Below are 18,209 nucleotides of genomic sequence, written 5' to 3'. Positions count from 1 at the left end.
ATATAACCCAAAGTTCACAGGCAGAAGTATGAAGAATTGTTTACAGTCTGAAAAGAGAAAATATCGAAAAATTCCATGATATTATTCTAAAGTAGTTACTTGCTTGGTTGTTGTAACTCCTAACTAGGCACTTTCCTTGCATGCCATGTTTGTTGTGTCTCTGAAACGGTCTGCTTATTCGGCTCGTGATTAAGTACAACTTCTGCCTTTGTTATTGATAATTTGGTACCGAATTCTCCTCTTTGTAAATTCCATATCACTTTTTTTTTTCACACTCACGCACTTGTCCCATTTAAAAAGAAACAAAAGCTTCTAACAGCATCCATGTTAAATTGCATGAGGCCTACTAGTACTATCCCTATGGGTTGCTCAATCAAATTCCTGTCTTATAAGTAACGAATCAGAATTTGATCCAGCACCAAAATCAAGTACATAATCTATTCCTTTTGTAAATGAGACATTTGGAAATGAGCCATGTTCAACTGTAACATTGTCTACCACTTTATGATGACTTGAATTGCTTGGCTCCAAGATTTTCTTCTGCTGCTTTTCTGTTCCAACCCTCTTTAAATTTCCTACCTCTTCCTCTTTTATTTTTCTTAAACCTACAAATTCAAATTCAGAACCTAAACTTTTTGTCACCCTCATGAGAACCCTGGATGCACCTTCTCTTTGTTATGCTTCTCAGTTGTTGCATGTGTGTCTTCTTCACCTTCATCTTCTAATAAGCTCATAAGACCTTCCATCTGTTTTCCCATGTCTTCACCCTCTTCATCTTCATTTTGCTCCTCCTTCTCCTTGTCTTGTTCATCAATAAGATCTTCTACTTCCTCAGATTTTTCCTCTTCAACCTTATCCCCATCATGTATAACAACAACATCATCCCTTTCATGTTCGTTTTCTTCTGTATCATCCATCAACTCGTATGGTTTATAATTTGTCCATGGCTGCAACCCTTTTCTTCCAAGTTTTTTGGTTTCAAGACCAGCCTTTAGATTTTCAAATCTTTTTGCCGACCTTTCCTCGTCTAGTGAGTACTGTCTGAGTTGGTAAAGAACCCACATATCCCAACAATGATCAAAGTAAATATTATAAATCCTAGTTTTACCTTGAAGCCTTTTGTCCTCTGATTTCTGTTGGATAATTGCTTCAACATGGTTTACTCATGAAAAACAGGTGTCAGCAGAATCTGTGTAAGGAAAACATTCGTGTGACCAAAATGCATACCAAAAGAAAGATAAAATAGAAAAGGAAAACAAACAAAAGCCACGGTCTTCCACAGAGTAAAGAAGCCTTAACTGTAGACAAATAATTAAGCATTCTTCATAACAAAGAAAATAATATCATGTTGCATTGAGGCTAAGGTAAGCAACTGAAAGCGAAATGATTGGTAAGTTTATCTATCACTATGACAATGATAGTCTTTTTTCCCCACATTTAACTTTGGATAAGTTAAATTAGTATTTTACTGGGTGCTTGGTTGCTTGGAACACAGGTATTAGAAATATGTTAGTCATCAAAATAGTCAACAAGTAGGAAACAAGGAATTCCGCCAAGTGAAGTTTTTTCACCCCCTCTAAAGCTCTAAACCAAGCTATTCAGTATCACTCTTCATCTAGGAAATTCATACTTCAAGCCTCCACTTTAAATGGTGGATTCTAAGATCAAATAATCAAAGAGTTTGCTATTTTATTTTGTATTGCTATGATGAATCCATTGACAGAGACAATAGCAAACATTCTTTAGGCCTTCAATCCATACTCCAAGCCTCCACTTTACATAGCAATACAAAAGACAATAACTCTATGTGCTGAATCAAAGGCATAAAGAAAGTTATCCAATTCAAATAAAAAAATTTAAAAAAAAATCTGTATCAAAGCATACTTGCTATTTCCAACTTGGAATGATGAGATGGCTAAGCACATTTTTCAAGTCCAAGCTTTGTGGACAAGTGATATTAATATATTTTTTAGAAGAGAGTGAACATAGGTGCCTGAAGGAAAAGTTGATGGTTTGAACTTTGAACTAACTAATAACTAAATAGTGGATATGATATGTGATAATGAGAGAGACAGTGAGAAAAATGAACCATATCCATATCTCTGATGCTGTGTTTGATGGAGCAAAGGCAATGACTGACATATGCTGGTCATGGCCTCACGGGTCAGGCTAGCATGCATTACATCATGCACGTGCGTGTTTTAGCATTCGGCCATTAACGGCCAACGGACGTTCGCAACGACGTCGTTCTCGCAGGAAAGGGTATTTAACTATTTATTGTAGGTAGGTAAAAATATCTCAACTTTTAATGCCAGGGTAAACCCTATTAGTCTTTTTAATGCAACGTATGTACATTTATTTTTTTTATTTATTTTATAGAATACATGGATCTTCGAGAGAGATAATAATGCTTACCCCTGAGCAGATTGTTAAGAACTGTCCAAAGCATAATATTTTATTAGTATAACTTAAAATATGTAATATTTAAGAAAAATATTTATTTTATATAATTAAATTTTGTTATAAATAAATAATTTTAAATACATTAATTATATTATACATAAAACTCGTAACAAATTAATATTTTTAACATATAGATTATCTTTTAAATTTATTATAAATAGTTTATATTGTGATACAAGTTTAATTTAGAAATGAAAATGTAGAAGGTAGATTGAAAGATATGTTGGGTTAAGAAAATTTTCTAACAATATTCTTGTTGAATATAGATCTTAAAAGGGCTCACATACTCTACCAATGAGTATGACTTATATTGTTAATATATAGTCTAATAAATACATCTTTATTTTCATGAGAAATGAGTGGTCGTCTCATTAATATTTTTTTTATAATAAATTAAGGTATAAAAATAACAATAAATATTGTGATATGTTTCTTATTGTGATAATATGTTTCTTATAATTAAGATATAAAGACATTGTGATATGTTTCTTATTGAGTCAGAAATTTTTGTTATTTATATATATAATAATATTGAACTTTGGAATGGGTTTCATCCAAAACAAAAAAAAAAACAAAAACTTTGGAATGGGTTGGAAGGGCTTGAAGTACAGCATAAACCCATGTATCCACAAAATACATCGAATATAATTTCTAAATCTAAACCCATCAAAATTATCTTCAGATTGGATAGATCAGTAAGATAAGTCAGGTCATAAACATTCCTTGAATTCTATTTAAAAAGTAGAATTAAATAAGTATAAAATTATACTTAAAGTATATTTTATAATATATAAATATATATTTTAAAATAAATGATATCAACATAAATATAATATTGTGTTATATAAATATTATTTACCAAGTTTAAAAAAATCATATTAATATATATTTATTTAAAAAATATTTTTAAATATAATAAATATCAGGTCAAGTTAAAATGATCCAAATTAAAATCCATCAAAGAAAACTGTTAGAAACACATCTTCTAATAAATTTTTAAAATTTTTTTATTAAAAATAATAAAATTTTATGAATCTTACATTATATAATGATTTTTTTTTTCAAATTTTATAGTTTTCAGTAAATTACAACCAATAAAAGAAAAGTGTGTTTATCTATCAAATCTAAATTCTAAAACTTATATTAGTTAGGATTGATTTGGACTGAACCAAATTACTGAGAATCTCTGTGTAGTTTAAAAAATATATAATTTTAGTCTGATCTTTAATTTTGTAATATTTTTTATATTTATTTGATTGAATAATTTTTTAATGATACATTAAATAAATATGTTATGTTTAAGATTTAATTAGGGTGAAATAAAAACAATAAAATATATGTAAAATTGAGAATTAGATCAAAATTTTAAAAATTTTAAAATGTAGAGACTAAGATTGTAGAAGAAAAAAAAATAAGAGAATTAAAATTAAAGGGGACTATAATCATAACATAGTAAAAAATTAAAAGAAACAAATTTTTTTAAAAATATATTATATACAACTGACCAACTGACATTTTTTTTATTTTAAGAAAACAACATTTCCTAATTCATTTAGTGCGTGCATTAAGTTTTCAACCTACCATTTTGCATCATATTGTTGCAGCATCACTTCACCAATTCATATGGAATAGGGTTATATATGGATATGGATAAGTTAATTATAGTCACATATATACCATCATGATCATCAATCCAGATCTATCACTTTTTCTCATTATAAATATTATATAGTAAATATTTTCTTTTAACATAATTTATTTGAAACTTAAAATTATTAAAATTAAAAAATACAAATTATTATTATTTATGTCAATTATTATTGGTCGATGCTTCGAACCAAAACATGATAAGAAAAAAAAATACATTATTATTTGTATTTTATTGTTTTTCACTATTTTTGTTCTCTTATTCAAACATACCAATACTACTTTTTCAGGGGAGACGCAAAAGGGGTACCTTCTGCTATGCCAGTTACCCAACGACCAAGTGAGTGGAAGTATTTATGCTGCCCAAAATAAAATAAAATAAAAACCTAGACAGATATAATTAGATTTTAGATAAATAAAGTCAACGAGAAATTTATAAATTTACAACATATTTGGTTGGAGTAAAAAGGTAAGAGAATTTTTTTTATTGTGTTATTTAGGTCAAAGATTTAGAATAAAGGGAAGAAGAAAGAAATGGATTAAAATCTCGCCTTTCGTATTTTTGTAACTTAATTTTTTTATTTATAGAAATAAAAAATATGTTTTAAAAAATTCATACACTCTACTCTATCAACTTTCCTTGATTTTCCTCTCCGATATTGAAAGATTAAAAGAAAGAGAAAGTGATTTACTACAATTTTTTAAATGTGTTGACTGTATTATTTTATAATCTTTTTTTTACTAACATATCTTTCATTAATTAATATTTATAACTTATAAGGGTAACATAATTTTTTTAATAATTTTCTAGAATTCATGCAAAGGCCAGTAATGACGCCAGTTACATTATTATGTTAATCTTTAACGCCAACTAGTAATAATTACCCTCCCAGTAAAAAAGAAGAAGTAATAAGTGCCCTCAATGTATTATTTAAAAAACTATAGAAAAAAATTATCAACATCCTTTTACAGTTTTACGTAATTTCTAATATAGCTTTAATTTTAAATATTTCTTTGTTTATTAAGTTTAAAATCATTCGTTGTAGAATACGCCCAAGTCCTAACAGTAATGTGATGTCCATATATACAAATTTTATAAAGAGAATGTGTTAAAAATTGTTAGAATTATTCCATGATTTCTCATTCCACCATACGGTTTGAACTTTGAATTTACGGACAGGAGTGATGACAGGCTTGCATAACAGAACACGGGGCCATGCCAGCAGCATAAAAGATGGTGATGACGATGATGAATCAATTCATAAATGGTACAGTGCTAGCAGCAAATAAGAGTAACATTAAATATCACGCTACAGTGTCTTGCTGGACCAAAAAGAGATACATTGATACATAATAATGCATCTCACTCAGCAAAAATTCACCAAATCCTTTCCCCACGCTACATCAACTTGTCTTCCGCTTAACCAGAAAATTCCTTCTTCAATGGACCAAATGCCACTTTCATAACTATGTTTCCTCCCACCCGGAACACTCACTTAACACTTAATTAATGCACCACATACGTGCATGCGGTTTTTTTATTGTTTACGTTTTTTTTAATTAGAGTATTTTTAAATAATCATCTAAAAACCATTTCATTTTTTTTTAATTAAAGTCATAAAATTATTTAAGTTAAATTTTTTTTACGATTTTAAAATCATAAGAATTTTTTTTTTCTTTTATGACTTCAAAGTCATAAAAGTTTTTTTTTTGTTTTACGACTTTGAAGTCGTAAAATTTTTTTTAAAAAAATGTTAAAGTTATTTTTTTTTTAAAATAATTTTTATTTTTTTACTGCTTTCTTTCTAATTTTTCCAAATTATAAAAAAAAGTATTTATTTAAGTGTAAAATAAATAGTTTTAACTTTACTTATTAATAGTTTTTATTTAATATGATGTATATTTTTTACGGTTTTATTTTATATGTTGTTAATTTATTTTAATATTTTATTATTTATTTAAAATTTAGATAATCTATTAATAAAAATACATACTAAAATTAAAAACAACATAATACATTAATATAAAATGAACAATATAAATTAAAGAAAAACATAAAAAATAAAAACTATATTAATAATATACTTGTTTGTATACATGGATAATTAATACGATTATGTCTTTCATTTTTACACAATGAGTATTTCTTAGGCTTGTTTGAAATTAATTTATCTATCTCGAAGTCCATACTAAAATTAAAAATAACATAATACATTAATTTTAGTATGTATTTTTATTAATAGATTATCTAAATTTTAAATAAACAAAAATTTAAATAAAACAATATTACAAATATTTAATATATTTTAAATAATAAAACATTAAAATAAATTAACAACATATAAAATAAAACCATAAAAAATATACACCATATTAAATAAAAAATTATTAATAAGTAAAATTAAAATTATTTATTTGACAATTAAATAAATAATTTTTTTTGTAATTTGGAAAAATTAGAAAAAAAATCCGTAAAAAAAATAAAAACTATTATTTAAAAAAAATAACTTTAACAATTTTAAAAAAGTTTTATGAGTTCAAAGTCGTAAAACAAAAAAAAAAGATTTTACGACTTTGGAGTCGTAAAAGCAAAAAAAAGAAATACTTACGGCGGTAAAGTTGTAAATTTTTTTTAACTAAAGTCATAAATAATTGTACGAATTCAATTAAAAAAAGAGAAATATGAAGTACTAACGGGTGTCACGATGATAACTGCTACATATAAACTATTTTTTATAATAAAAATATATTGAAATATCTTTAAAAATATTTATTTAGCAATTATTTTTGGCTTAAATGATAGAAATCGATATTTTTATTATTTATGGCTTGCGGATATGAAAAGGATAAATTAAAAGAGAAAAAGATCGAGAAAATATCAAAAAAAAAAATTTTAGCATCAGGCCTAAGTCTACTTCATCAGCGGTTTCATTTACTCTCTTTTTTCTTTCACCCCTTTTATTTCATCCGTTCTTATACCCTATGAGTGGCTAAATCCTTAGTTAGGACCTAACAGACTTAAAAAGTCAAGTGATGCATGATGTACTTCTCATGTTTATCAATGCAAAAGGAGTCATTTCCAGACTTTTACTATTCTATGATCTTTTCTATTTTATCTTGCATTCTCATCTTTACATTCTTTTAGGGGTTAGACATCCAGGGAGGGTAACTTCTAATAAAGGTTTAAAGAAAGTATGCATGAATCACTTCTAGGGGTTAGACAATCGGGGGAGGGTAACTTCTAATAGAAAAACAAGAAATGATTTCATAAGAATATCATTGTTAGACATAAAATGATAGTTTTATGCCCATGCATTATCTAAACATCTCGAATTCATATTTCATGCGTTTTATTTGTCGAGTCTTGTAGGGTTTTGGGGAGATAGATAAATAAAATAGATTTGTTATCCTGAAGAATCAGGGACAAGTAAATGAATAGATGTGATATAATAGATCCAATTGCATTGCTAAAGAAAAATCATAAACTCATACATCTTAGACCGACAAGGCAAGTCAGGTCTCAACATTACCATATCTTGAATTTATCTTAATCTTTTATCTTTCTCATCTTTCACTTTTCTTATCTTATCTTTTTTCTTTATCTTATATTTTTTATCTTTACCTTTATCTTATCTTCTATCTTTCTTTATTTGTTATTTTAAATTTATTATCTTTTGATTGTAAATTGTGTTTAAGTACAAACAAAATCCCTCTAAATTCGATATTCGGACTTCTGAACATTTTACTGTTTGTGATAAATTTGATACACTTGCCAACGAGTTAATACACGACTTTAGGACTTATTCCCTTTTGGATAATTATTTAAAAATGATCCCAATTAAAAAATAAAAAATGCATTAAAAAAGATAGTGCATGCTTCAAAAATTTTCATCACTGAAATATTTGTGTCAGCTATTACTAACTAAAACTGAAAGGAAAAAAACGGGAATATTTGAATAAATGAGAGATCCCTAGGCACGTAGTAGTATATGTTTATTTATCCCTTCGAGGTAGGTAGCATTAGCTCATGCTCTCTGAATTCTGATGCAAACATATCTTAATCTTGTAGGATACGAAAACAAGACGCTGACACTATTTTCTCTTGCTCTTTAGATCTTCTTATCTAGATTTTGCAATGGATCCCAAGATACCATCAACCTATCATACATTTTCAGTTAACATCCCATTGTTTTCCTTTCAAAAGCAACATAAATGGAAAATATGAAGATATACCCAGAGGTTTATACTATATGCTAGTAATTTATAAGTAGAAAACCCTTACAACAGCTTTTCCTTCTGAGGTAAAATTAATTAATAGAATAAATAAAGAAAAATAAATAGCTATGAAGATGCTTCAGATGAAATAAAGAAAAAAAACAAGTTATATTTAAGTAAGAAGAAGACATAATTGTCGACTATAATTGCCAAATATCTACAATATACAAGGTGGGAGGGATCAGGAGGAATATGTATAGATAATTTAAATCATACATTTCTTTGAATTTCTGATTCCCAAACAAATATGGGTGTTAGTCACCCCTTTGGGTCATGGATTGAAAAGGTAGTCCCCACACTTGCATTTCCAACTCATTGGTTTGTAATTGGAAAGATGATCATCTCTTGATGAATAAGTAACAGCTTTGGTTGCTCTTGCTGATGAATAATGCCTTCTATGGGTTTGAATTTGAGGTGCAACCGGGACTTGAACTGCTTCACAGTGCCCACAAGTGTTGCATCTTTTCTCACACTTAGGAGGCCTAGACCCTATCCGAGGTTTTGCCACCATGATTCTCATGTCCTTCTCCTGCATATATATATATATATATATATATAAATAAGTATACATTACTATATAGTATACTACCTCACGTTAAGTATATATGATTTTGATTTTGTACCTGGGCAACTTCTATAAAACTGGAAATTGCTCTTCCTGCATCCATATGGAAACATAAAATAAGCAAAGTTAATTAGATTAGATAAACAAAAAAAAGAAATGAAGGAAAGAAGAGAATAGAAGCGGGATAACCTTGGGCCGTGAAAACAATAGCAAAGAGAATGAGGCATATGAAGGTAATTTGTCTATATTTGTGGCAGGAGACACAGACTTGAGTTATGCTCATCTTCTCTCAGCAGGGGAAAGAGACTAGTGCAGAAGAAAGGATTTAGTCAATTGTAACTAAATACTAAAAGCTTGATAGAAGATAAATGAAGGTGGAAAAGAACAGTGGTGTGTCTACGCGTTTGTGTGTGTGACAAAGAGAGAGAGAGAGAGAGAGAGGGATATGTGGCAGTGGAGAAAGCAAAGCAGTGCAGCTGAAAATTCTGAAAAAGGTGTCCTAACGTGGGTCGTCAGATATTGAATGCCACCCCTATAATACAAAGGCAAATCCCTCACTCACCCCTTTTACCCTTATTATTTCCCCATCCATTGATAAGCATATGCACTGCAAAAGATGTATTATAAGTGTTGGAGAGAAAGAAATTACGGGCAAGCAAAGGACCTCGTTTACTGAGCCTCAAAACTCCAAGTTGTGTCGTATGGGGACAAAATCTTGAACTGAGGGGGGCATAATGGCTTGTAACCACACAGCAAACTTATGAATACCAAAATACAAGAGAAAAACCAAGACAGATAACCAAGTTCACATGCAGGGAATGGGTGGGAAGACTATTGCGGGATAAACTAAGATTTGATTTATTATCTTATTAATTTTAATAAATAATTATTTTTTATTTTATTATTATATTTATTATTTTATTAAATTATTAATTTGATAGTCTTTTATTAAAATTAGAGATTTCTTATCGTAATAGAGATTATGATAATCAACTTTAAGTCATTTATAATTTTAATCTAAATTGATATTGATAGTATGATTTTTGTGAATAAGATAACAATAATTCAGATAGATCAATATATATGTAATGATTTTTATTGGATAAAAATCAATAAGCTTTATTTATTAAATTGTATATATAGATAATATATATGTGGATGTCATTATATCATTTAACTTATTCAATTGAAAATTTCTAATGATTAATATTATCTTGATATGTTAATAGGAAATTCTCACTAAGAAATATAATAGTTTCCTTTGACATAAGATTATCATAGTAATTAACAAGTTATTTGTTATTTTAATTTCAGACACTTAAAATGATTAATTAAGAATGAATCCATTAATTCTAGGTCATGATCGAATTTGAGCTCTATGATAAAATTAAAACCGTGGTCAATGCAACTCGATGAAAAATGAAAAAAAGTTTCTTAAGTCATTCATTGATTAAATATTAATTAAGTATAATGTGTTAACTTATTAGAATTTGACACTAATATTATACTCTAACGTTAATTTTGGATGGTAAATGATGAAAGGAAATATTTCATTATTCTTCTATTAGTTTTTAAAGGTAAAAGGTGTTACTTCATGCTATTTAAACATTAATAAAGTGTTACCAGACACATACCTTGATGAGTAAATTAATTATGATTAATTTACTACTGGTTTAGTAGTAACCTACGGGATCACACGCGAATCAGTGTTCCAATCTTTGCAATAGAAAAATAATTTATATGATAATTAAATTAGAGAACTTAATTTAATCAAATAAATATTTTAGTGAAATATTATTATATTCTTTACTAGCACCAAAAATATAATTAATATAAACAAAAAATGTTATTTTATAAATGTGGAAGTTATCCATAAAATAAGAATAATTTTTTATTACTCCATATCAGTATTACCAAATCATGTGATTGTAATTAGTTATGTGATTATTTGGGAATTATTTTTGTCTCATCATGAAGCTTCCTAAGATAAAGAGGGAAGATGTAATTTTTATTGTCAAATATAAAGATAAAAAGATATAAAATTATTTTTAATAAAATCGCTCCTTCTTTAAAAGGCTCAAATCCATGTGTATTTAGCATTATGAATAAAAGCATTTACTTGAGCCAAAGTGTACCCACACAAACTAGAAAATTTCAAGTTTAATCGGAAAGTAGAAAGAAAATTTGTTCTATAGAGTTCTATTTTTCAAGGATTGACAATAAAGATTGATTTTAATGTGAATACACACAATACTATCGAAGAAAAATTTTATTGCTTCAAAAAATGGATATTTGGATACAAAAACCTATTTTTTCTATTTATTATTATTATTATTATTATTATTATTATTATTATTATATGTTTTTAAATACAAAATAAATTAGGAGAACACTTTTATATAACTATTAAAGACTTCATTGATTTTCTTCTTAAGTGAGGGAAAAAACGTGCTCAGCTATGTTTCAACTTTGAACACGTCAAACCCTGTCTTGTAATATTTCCCAAGGAAGTCACGGAGGGTAGGAATCTCCTATAGACAATGACAACTTATGGAAAATTAGGTGATACAAGACCATTACATTCTTGTTAGTATTTACATGAAACATAACTATGCATTATAATGTGTTATATAAACATTAATTAGTTGAGACTTAAGACTACCGGATGCGGCAAGTCAGGATCTTGTGGTGACACAGTTGACACACTGCATAACTCATACCACTTCATCCATAACCAGTGAGCTTCCCTGCATGAAAATAATAAATGCCAGGGACTCTCCTCTTCATCACCACACAAGGGACATAATAAGGCATCACCCTGTGGAACAATTTGTCTTCTGTGGAGATTAAGTCCATAGCCAATTCATTATTTCGCACGTGTCAGCCTTTGGTTCATATTAGACTTAGATGAAAAGACTTTGACGAAGACATAAAATATGTATACATATACATAAAGTATGTTATGTTCACATCATTTAACTTATTCTCAGTTGTATCCACAAAAAAAAAACAATTTATCCTCAATATTATATTATATTTTTCTCCTTTTTTCTTTTAGGTTTATCGTTGTTGTAAAATATGTTATGGAAATATATACATAGAATTGATCATGTGTAAATACAAATATCAACTTATATGGAATTATTTTAATATTTTAACGAAATCTCGAGTTAAAATCTTAAATATATAATTACAATTGTTTTAAATAAATATTTAAAGGAGAAATTTTACCTTCTACCTATCCTGCTAGAAGAAAATTGGCTACAGTAATCTAGACAGAAAATTAAATATATAACTGTTACGAAACAAACATTAATGCATCTCCTTCCACTTCGCTCGCTGTTCATTACTAGTTACATACTTTTTGATGGGCTTAAGGAGCCGCTGAATTCAACAGTTGCTTACTGTTATAATACATGGTGACCAGTTGCTTACTGTTATTTATAAACTTTGGAGTCTTATACTAAATTTATTATTAAAGTTAGATGGAATATATTTCATTTATTTTTATTTTAGTTTTTAACTTCTTAGTTTATAAAATTATTTACCGAAGCTTATTCTTTTAATCCATTTTGGTATATAATTGATTTCAAATAAAATTAAGTAATTTTAGTTTAAAATATTTTTGGCAAAAAAAATAATTACAGTATTGCAAACAATATTTTACAAGCAATCATTATACGTATTATAAAAGTATAATCTTTTTTAATATGATTTAATACTTCTGGCTTATTAGGTTTTATTTTTTATTGGCACTTTTTCAATATTTTTAATTTTAACAACTAAGGTCATCCATATTTGATGAGAAAACAAAACTTAAACATCTTTTTTACCCACTTGATTAATTTAAATGTTCGTTTCAAAATTTAAAATCAATAGGAAAATAAAATGAATTATTTACATGGGATGATGGAGGTAATAATCAATTAGTAACAGAAAATAAAGTTATAGAAAGAAAGTCTTAAGAGTGAGATAGAGAAATAGGAGAGAAGAGATTATTAAAATACAATTATATACTTAAAAAACGTTTTGATATAAAAAATAGTTAATACAATATACACGTAGAGTAAGGCATCAGAACTATTTACAATTCATTTTAAAAAAAAAACAAACTATTTACAATGTCATAAGCGGAGTGTAAAATTTATTGATGTTATATTATGTACATAACAAATATAACAAATACAAAGCTTAAGAACTCGTACAAATTCCAAATTCTCCGTCATTACCAATGTTACAAGCTAATGCTTCAGCTTGAGGCTCTTCTGTTTAGTTTGTTTCTTTCTTTGGGGCGTTAGCCCCTTTCAATCAGGAAAAAAAAAGTCGACCTAGTGGCTTATTTACAAACCAAAAATAATTTTGTAAAATAAAAGAATGTAATTTTAAAGATTTTGCTGATTATCCTTGTCTAAACTATTAGATTTGATAAGGTCAAGGGCAAGAGTGTATGTTTGAAAACTGTTTAAACTTTAATGTGTTTTTTTAGACCTAATTTAGTTATTAAATATTTTCTTAGGATTTAAATAGATATTTTATCTTAAGATTTACTTAAATTGAAGTTGTAGATAATTTATTTTATCTTAGGAATTAGATAGATATCTTATTCAAATGGTACATATCTTATCTTAAGATTTCTATACATATCTCATCTACAACTACAACCAATTTTAAATAGGATCATTCTCCTTCCTCTACTTTCTATATTCTCATTCCAAATGACTCGAATATATACTGTGCAGTTAAAAAAATAGAACATGCACAAGAATAACATCTTAGGGTACAATTATACGCCTCATTTTATCCTTTCATAATTTTATGGTTCCCTTTGTTTTGTTTTATAAACATTCTTAGTCTGTTTTTTTCTCCAACTTCAGTCACAAAAAGTGACGAATCCGTCTCAAAAAATTTGCATTGCCCTGTCTGTTGGAAGCTAGCAATATTGGTAAATTTTATATCTGAAAATTGTCAATCATATGTTGAATCACGTCTGCTCCATCGGAATTGATACGATAAGTTTTCACCTGGATATAAAACAAATTTCACGCATACAGAATTACTTAGTTAAGACTTAAAACAAGTGATAATATACCATGCTATCACTATAGCTTTCCAAAACATAAAATTTGTGATGTTGTAGACCCCATCATGGTCCTCCCAGCTGTTAAAGATGAGAAAAGGATTATACTCCTACATAATGTATTTCAAGAAGTAGAAACTTGCCTGAATAGTGCTATGTGCGAGAATTTTCTGCATACTACCACTGAAGCTGACATCAATTCGGTCCCAGCTCATTGTTGTTAAGCTTTTGATCATTTCCTCTAAAATTTAAATATAAAGCATCAATTCTTTATGTTCAATCCGAATTTGCATAAACATGTATTTAAATTGCAAAAACAACATCCAGTTTGGTTCTCAAGGTTCTTAATCGCTAGAGGACATTCTCAGTGGATATAAGTACTTATACACACAGATTTTCCAAACAAGTAGGATGGGTCCACTATACCCCCGTAGACATCACTTTTACCTTGGCATAGAAACAAAATTAAGACAAATGATTGGATCACTCTGTATCTATGGTCTCCATCAATCTCTACCCAACACATACTTAAGTTTTTCAATTTACAAGAAAGAATTAATAACATTATATGTCTTGTATAAATTAATGAGGACCATGATAATCTTGAACCACCTAATAAATTTTCCCAAATCACAGCTCTCAAACCACAGTTAAAGCACTAAGCAGTTAAAGGCAGCAGTACTCTTTTATCTCATGCAAGCACAAATTCTTTTTCTTTGAAATTTCCTCCTTTTAACAGCATCATGGTATTATAGCATATCTAGATCTGATTCGCTTGTCAAAAATATGTTTCTCATGTCTAACTGCCCCCTCCAGAAAGGAAGACAATTAGTGTCAGGATGTCACTCCACCAAATACCCAGTATAATACAATTTAGTTAAATTGAACAAAGCCAATGTGTTTTCTTTAAACAATCTTCAAATGACATCAACTTTGATTTTATTTGTCATTTTCACTTTCATGGGCCATCTGAACTCACAAAGGTCTACAATAATGCTCATCTTTCGAGCTTCATAACAGACAAAACCTTGTCGTGTTATCATATTAGGTATGCCAAATATATTTTAGATATCAGCAGATATACAAAGATAAAGGTCATCAGTTAAAAAAAAACGTGAAATACCTTCGTAGTCAAGTTTACTGGATCCACTACTCACTTTGGATTCATCAGGAACTTCATCAGCAACAGAAGTAGATTTAGTTGTCTCTACATTTACAATATGCGGGTACTTCTCATGTCTTGAAAGATGCTGGCGCTGAATTAAAAACAAGTTAGACAATGACACAATTTACATAAATTATAGTAAATGTTATATTGCAGAAGCTTGACAATTACCTTTGGAAGCTCCTTTCGACGCCTGATCGATGACGTACTCCATCCAACAAGTTCTATTTAAAGAGTCAAGTTGTTCATGAAAGCATTAACCATGGCGATAAATTGTGTAGTAAAACATTAATTCAGGTCAACTTAATCCTTATCCTTAATATTAGCACAAAACAAAATAAATCACCGTCAATTAATATGATCCCTCCTATTTAATCACTAACATTACTAAATCAGTCAATTTAATAGTACTTATAGTTAATTTAATTATCAAAATCAATAATTAAATTGACAGATCCTATTCTTAGGACTTTAAACTCATTTGGTCTTTTGACTAAAAGACAAGGATACGGTCATAAAGAACATTTGCATAGGCAACACGGCGTTTGAAGGAGCGTAAAGCAGACCTATGGAGGAAGAGGTGTAAGTGTAGACTGTTATTTGTTCATCATGACTCAGAAAAGTCATAAGTGAGTCATAAAAACCAAACCATAAATCTTACAGGAATTTAATATCTTCGGAGTCATGAACCATCTGGAGAAGAAGAGGGGGTTTTCCATTGTCTCTATCCGTTAAAAATAGATGTTTTCCCGTTTTACCAAAAACCCCTGCAACACGAGATACTGCTTTCTCTAGAGAGTAAAATCCACAAAACATAGGAACCTGAAGTATGCATAATTCCAAAAACCATGTCATGACATGAAGTCATTATCAACACATATTAGTAGTAAGGCACTTATATATGTATTACACAATGGTCTTGCACACATTCAAATTACATAATATACAGTAAAATCGCATTAGAGAACTCATAAAGTCATAACCAGAATATATTGAAGGCTAAAGCTACAAAAGAATGACCTGTTTATGCCCTCTAGAACCAAGGTGTGGCGTTGCAGAGGTAATGAAATTTATGGGCTCTAGTCCTGCAATTTTTCCTTCATATTTTCTATCATGACATTCTTGATCTGAAATCTGACTTTCACAATGTCCATTCCCCTGAGGAAGTTCCATAGAAATGTCTCTACCATAAAGCTTGGCTATTGCATATCTTGCCACCAAGCCACCTAAAGAGTGACCTACAAATGAAATTTTCTGAACACTTGGGTGACGTTTTATAACTGATATAACCTGACAAAAAAAGAAGAAAACAAATATCCTTTATCTTTCTGGATTTGATGCTACAGAGTTGAAGTCAAATGAACATCTTAAGAGCCTAAAGATTAGTATGAAACGAAGGCCAAAATTAAATTATTAAGAAGATCAAGCAGTTGAATGTCAAAGCTATAACACACCTCCTCTGCTAGTCTATCTCCCATTACATCAACACCGTCAAATGTCAACATGGAAGAATTGCGTTCACTGCCTGCATTGCACAATGGTGATGCATTCCATCAAATGGTGGAAGCCAATTTTGCTTTGAAGAGTGCAATAGAGAATAGAAATTTAGAATGAAGATAATTGAATCTGCATAACTTTTTAGCCCATTTAAATAAGAGCAGGGGATGAAGGTTGCTCCTAGTTTGCAGACAATAAAAACATCACTAACCGCACAGATGAGTCTCTAGAGTTAAACAATTTTCACCGACATTCATGATAAACTTCAACTTGCGATCATTGTCTCCTATATATATGTGGCTACTTCATATTAGAAACATCTATGGAAAAATCATACTCTGATTTCTAATTGTTGACTGAATAAAATCTTTTACACCATGGTTTAATTTGAAAAACATTTGAAAATATAAAATCTAATTTGACAGACACGATTTCTAATTGGTTGACAATGTAACCGGTGGTACATAGAAATCAATCTCTTAGTACAAAAACAGAATCTTTTACCAACGATGCACTGTTTCAATGATATACCACACATTAATACGATTATATTGCTTAAATAATCAAGAACACAACAGGCAAAAAAGGAAGAAACCAGAACTGTGTTTGTGCCTACTTACAATGTACAATAGTATCTTCTGGATACCTTTTCAGAAACTGCTTTGCAGCAAATTTCCAATTCTGTGCGCTGCAGTAAAGAGGTATTGCTACATTACTCAACAAAAAGATTGATAAGCAGAATCACACAACTAAGTGTCATATATATGTTTTGGCACAAAAGTTTGCTCAAAGAGTAGAGGCAAATCATCAAGCTTATGTTTGGATTTCAGTTGGGAGAGAGCAAAAATATATATTTTTTTCCAACTTTGATCCAAACATATCCTTAATCATTGTGTTTTTACAGTTATAAAAACTACCAAATAACCATAAATGGTTAAGAGTTAAAAGTAAGAACAGTTAGACAAACCTGCCTACAAGACCATTAATCATAATGATCAAGTGGGTAGGGGTGGGACGCTGACCAGATTCATCAACAACCTCAATATCAAAACCTCCACCAGAAGCATCATGTTCGATTCTGAAACAACCAAACCTGGGGAAATAAGAACTCCTCTTCTTTTTCTTCTTCTTGGTTTCATTTTTTACCTCCATCTTCTTGTTAGTCCCTCCACCGACACCTTCTTGCTCTATTTCCTGAACCTGGGGCAGTGCTCCTTCTGAATCCATCATTGAAGCCACGAAGTTGGGTTGAAGAAAAAAGCTATGAAACAGTGAGGTATTGGTTTGATTTGGTGGCTGGAAAGGGAATCAAAAGTAGAGTCAAATCGTAGGAAACGGTTTAAGTAGTTACAAGATGCATATAGTTGTTATGTAACTAGAAATCAAGTGCTTGAATGGGACAAGGGACTTCAATGACTTTTAGCTTCTGGTTCAACTTCTTGACTCTGATCCTCCCATTCATATACCCATTCTCTTTATTTAATTTTGTATCTATGTATTTATTAATTTTATATTCTATA

General features: G+C 29.2%; 2 protein-coding genes across 2 annotated transcripts; both read right to left on the bottom strand.

The window, feature by feature from the left end:
• Window positions 1-8,496: 8,496 nt before the first annotated feature.
• Window positions 8,497-9,650, bottom strand: LOC114408090 (EPIDERMAL PATTERNING FACTOR-like protein 2). Its single transcript, XM_028371211.1, has 3 exons — window positions 9,140-9,650; window positions 9,009-9,043; window positions 8,497-8,914 (listed from the first exon to the last, which is right to left on the bottom strand). Exons 1-3 carry the CDS (start codon window positions 9,231-9,233, stop codon window positions 8,657-8,659), a joined length of 387 nt encoding a protein of 128 aa, XP_028227012.1. The 5' UTR covers window positions 9,234-9,650; the 3' UTR covers window positions 8,497-8,656.
• Window positions 9,651-13,086: 3,436 nt separating this feature from the next.
• On the bottom strand, window positions 13,087-18,164 carry LOC114409151 (putative lipase ROG1). The gene is made up of 10 exons (XM_028372490.1): window positions 17,657-18,164; window positions 17,310-17,377; window positions 16,647-16,717; window positions 16,213-16,482; window positions 15,854-16,014; window positions 15,703-15,758; window positions 15,364-15,416; window positions 15,151-15,283; window positions 14,171-14,268; window positions 13,087-13,971 (listed from the first exon to the last, which is right to left on the bottom strand). The coding sequence occupies exons 1-10, from the start codon at window positions 17,917-17,919 to the stop codon at window positions 13,900-13,902; spliced, it is 1,245 nt and encodes a 414-aa protein (XP_028228291.1). The 5' UTR covers window positions 17,920-18,164; the 3' UTR covers window positions 13,087-13,899.
• Between the last annotated feature and the right edge of the window lie 45 nt (window positions 18,165-18,209).

Source organism: Glycine soja, chromosome 4, assembly GCF_004193775.1.
Source record: "Glycine soja cultivar W05 chromosome 4, ASM419377v2, whole genome shotgun sequence".
NCBI lineage: Eukaryota > Viridiplantae > Streptophyta > Magnoliopsida > Fabales > Fabaceae > Glycine > Glycine soja.
The sequence above is the reverse complement of the archived record's forward strand: the minus strand, read 5'-3'. Positions and strand labels throughout refer to the sequence as shown.

Excerpts from the sequence above, each read along its gene's own strand:
- LOC114408090 (XM_028371211.1), bottom strand. The coding sequence starts at position 9,233 with ATGAGCATAACTCAAGTCTGTGTCTCCTGCCACAAATATAGACAAATT. Across the intron at positions 9,044-9,139 it reads TATTGTTTTCACGGCCCAAG|GAAGAGCAATTTCCAGTTTT; the intron begins GTTATCCCGCTT and ends ATATGGATGCAG. Across the intron at positions 8,915-9,008 it reads GTTTTATAGAAGTTGCCCAG|GAGAAGGACATGAGAATCAT; the intron begins GTACAAAATCAA and ends ATATATATGCAG.
- LOC114409151 (XM_028372490.1), bottom strand. The coding sequence starts at position 17,919 with ATGATGGATTCAGAAGGAGCACTGCCCCAGGTTCAGGAAATAGAGCAA. Across the intron at positions 16,718-17,309 it reads AGAAGATACTATTGTACATT|GCAGTGAACGCAATTCTTCC; the intron begins GTAAGTAGGCAC and ends TGTGCAATGCAG. Across the intron at positions 14,269-15,150 it reads CAGTAAACTTGACTACGAAG|AGGAAATGATCAAAAGCTTA; the intron begins GTATTTCACGTT and ends TTTAAATTTTAG.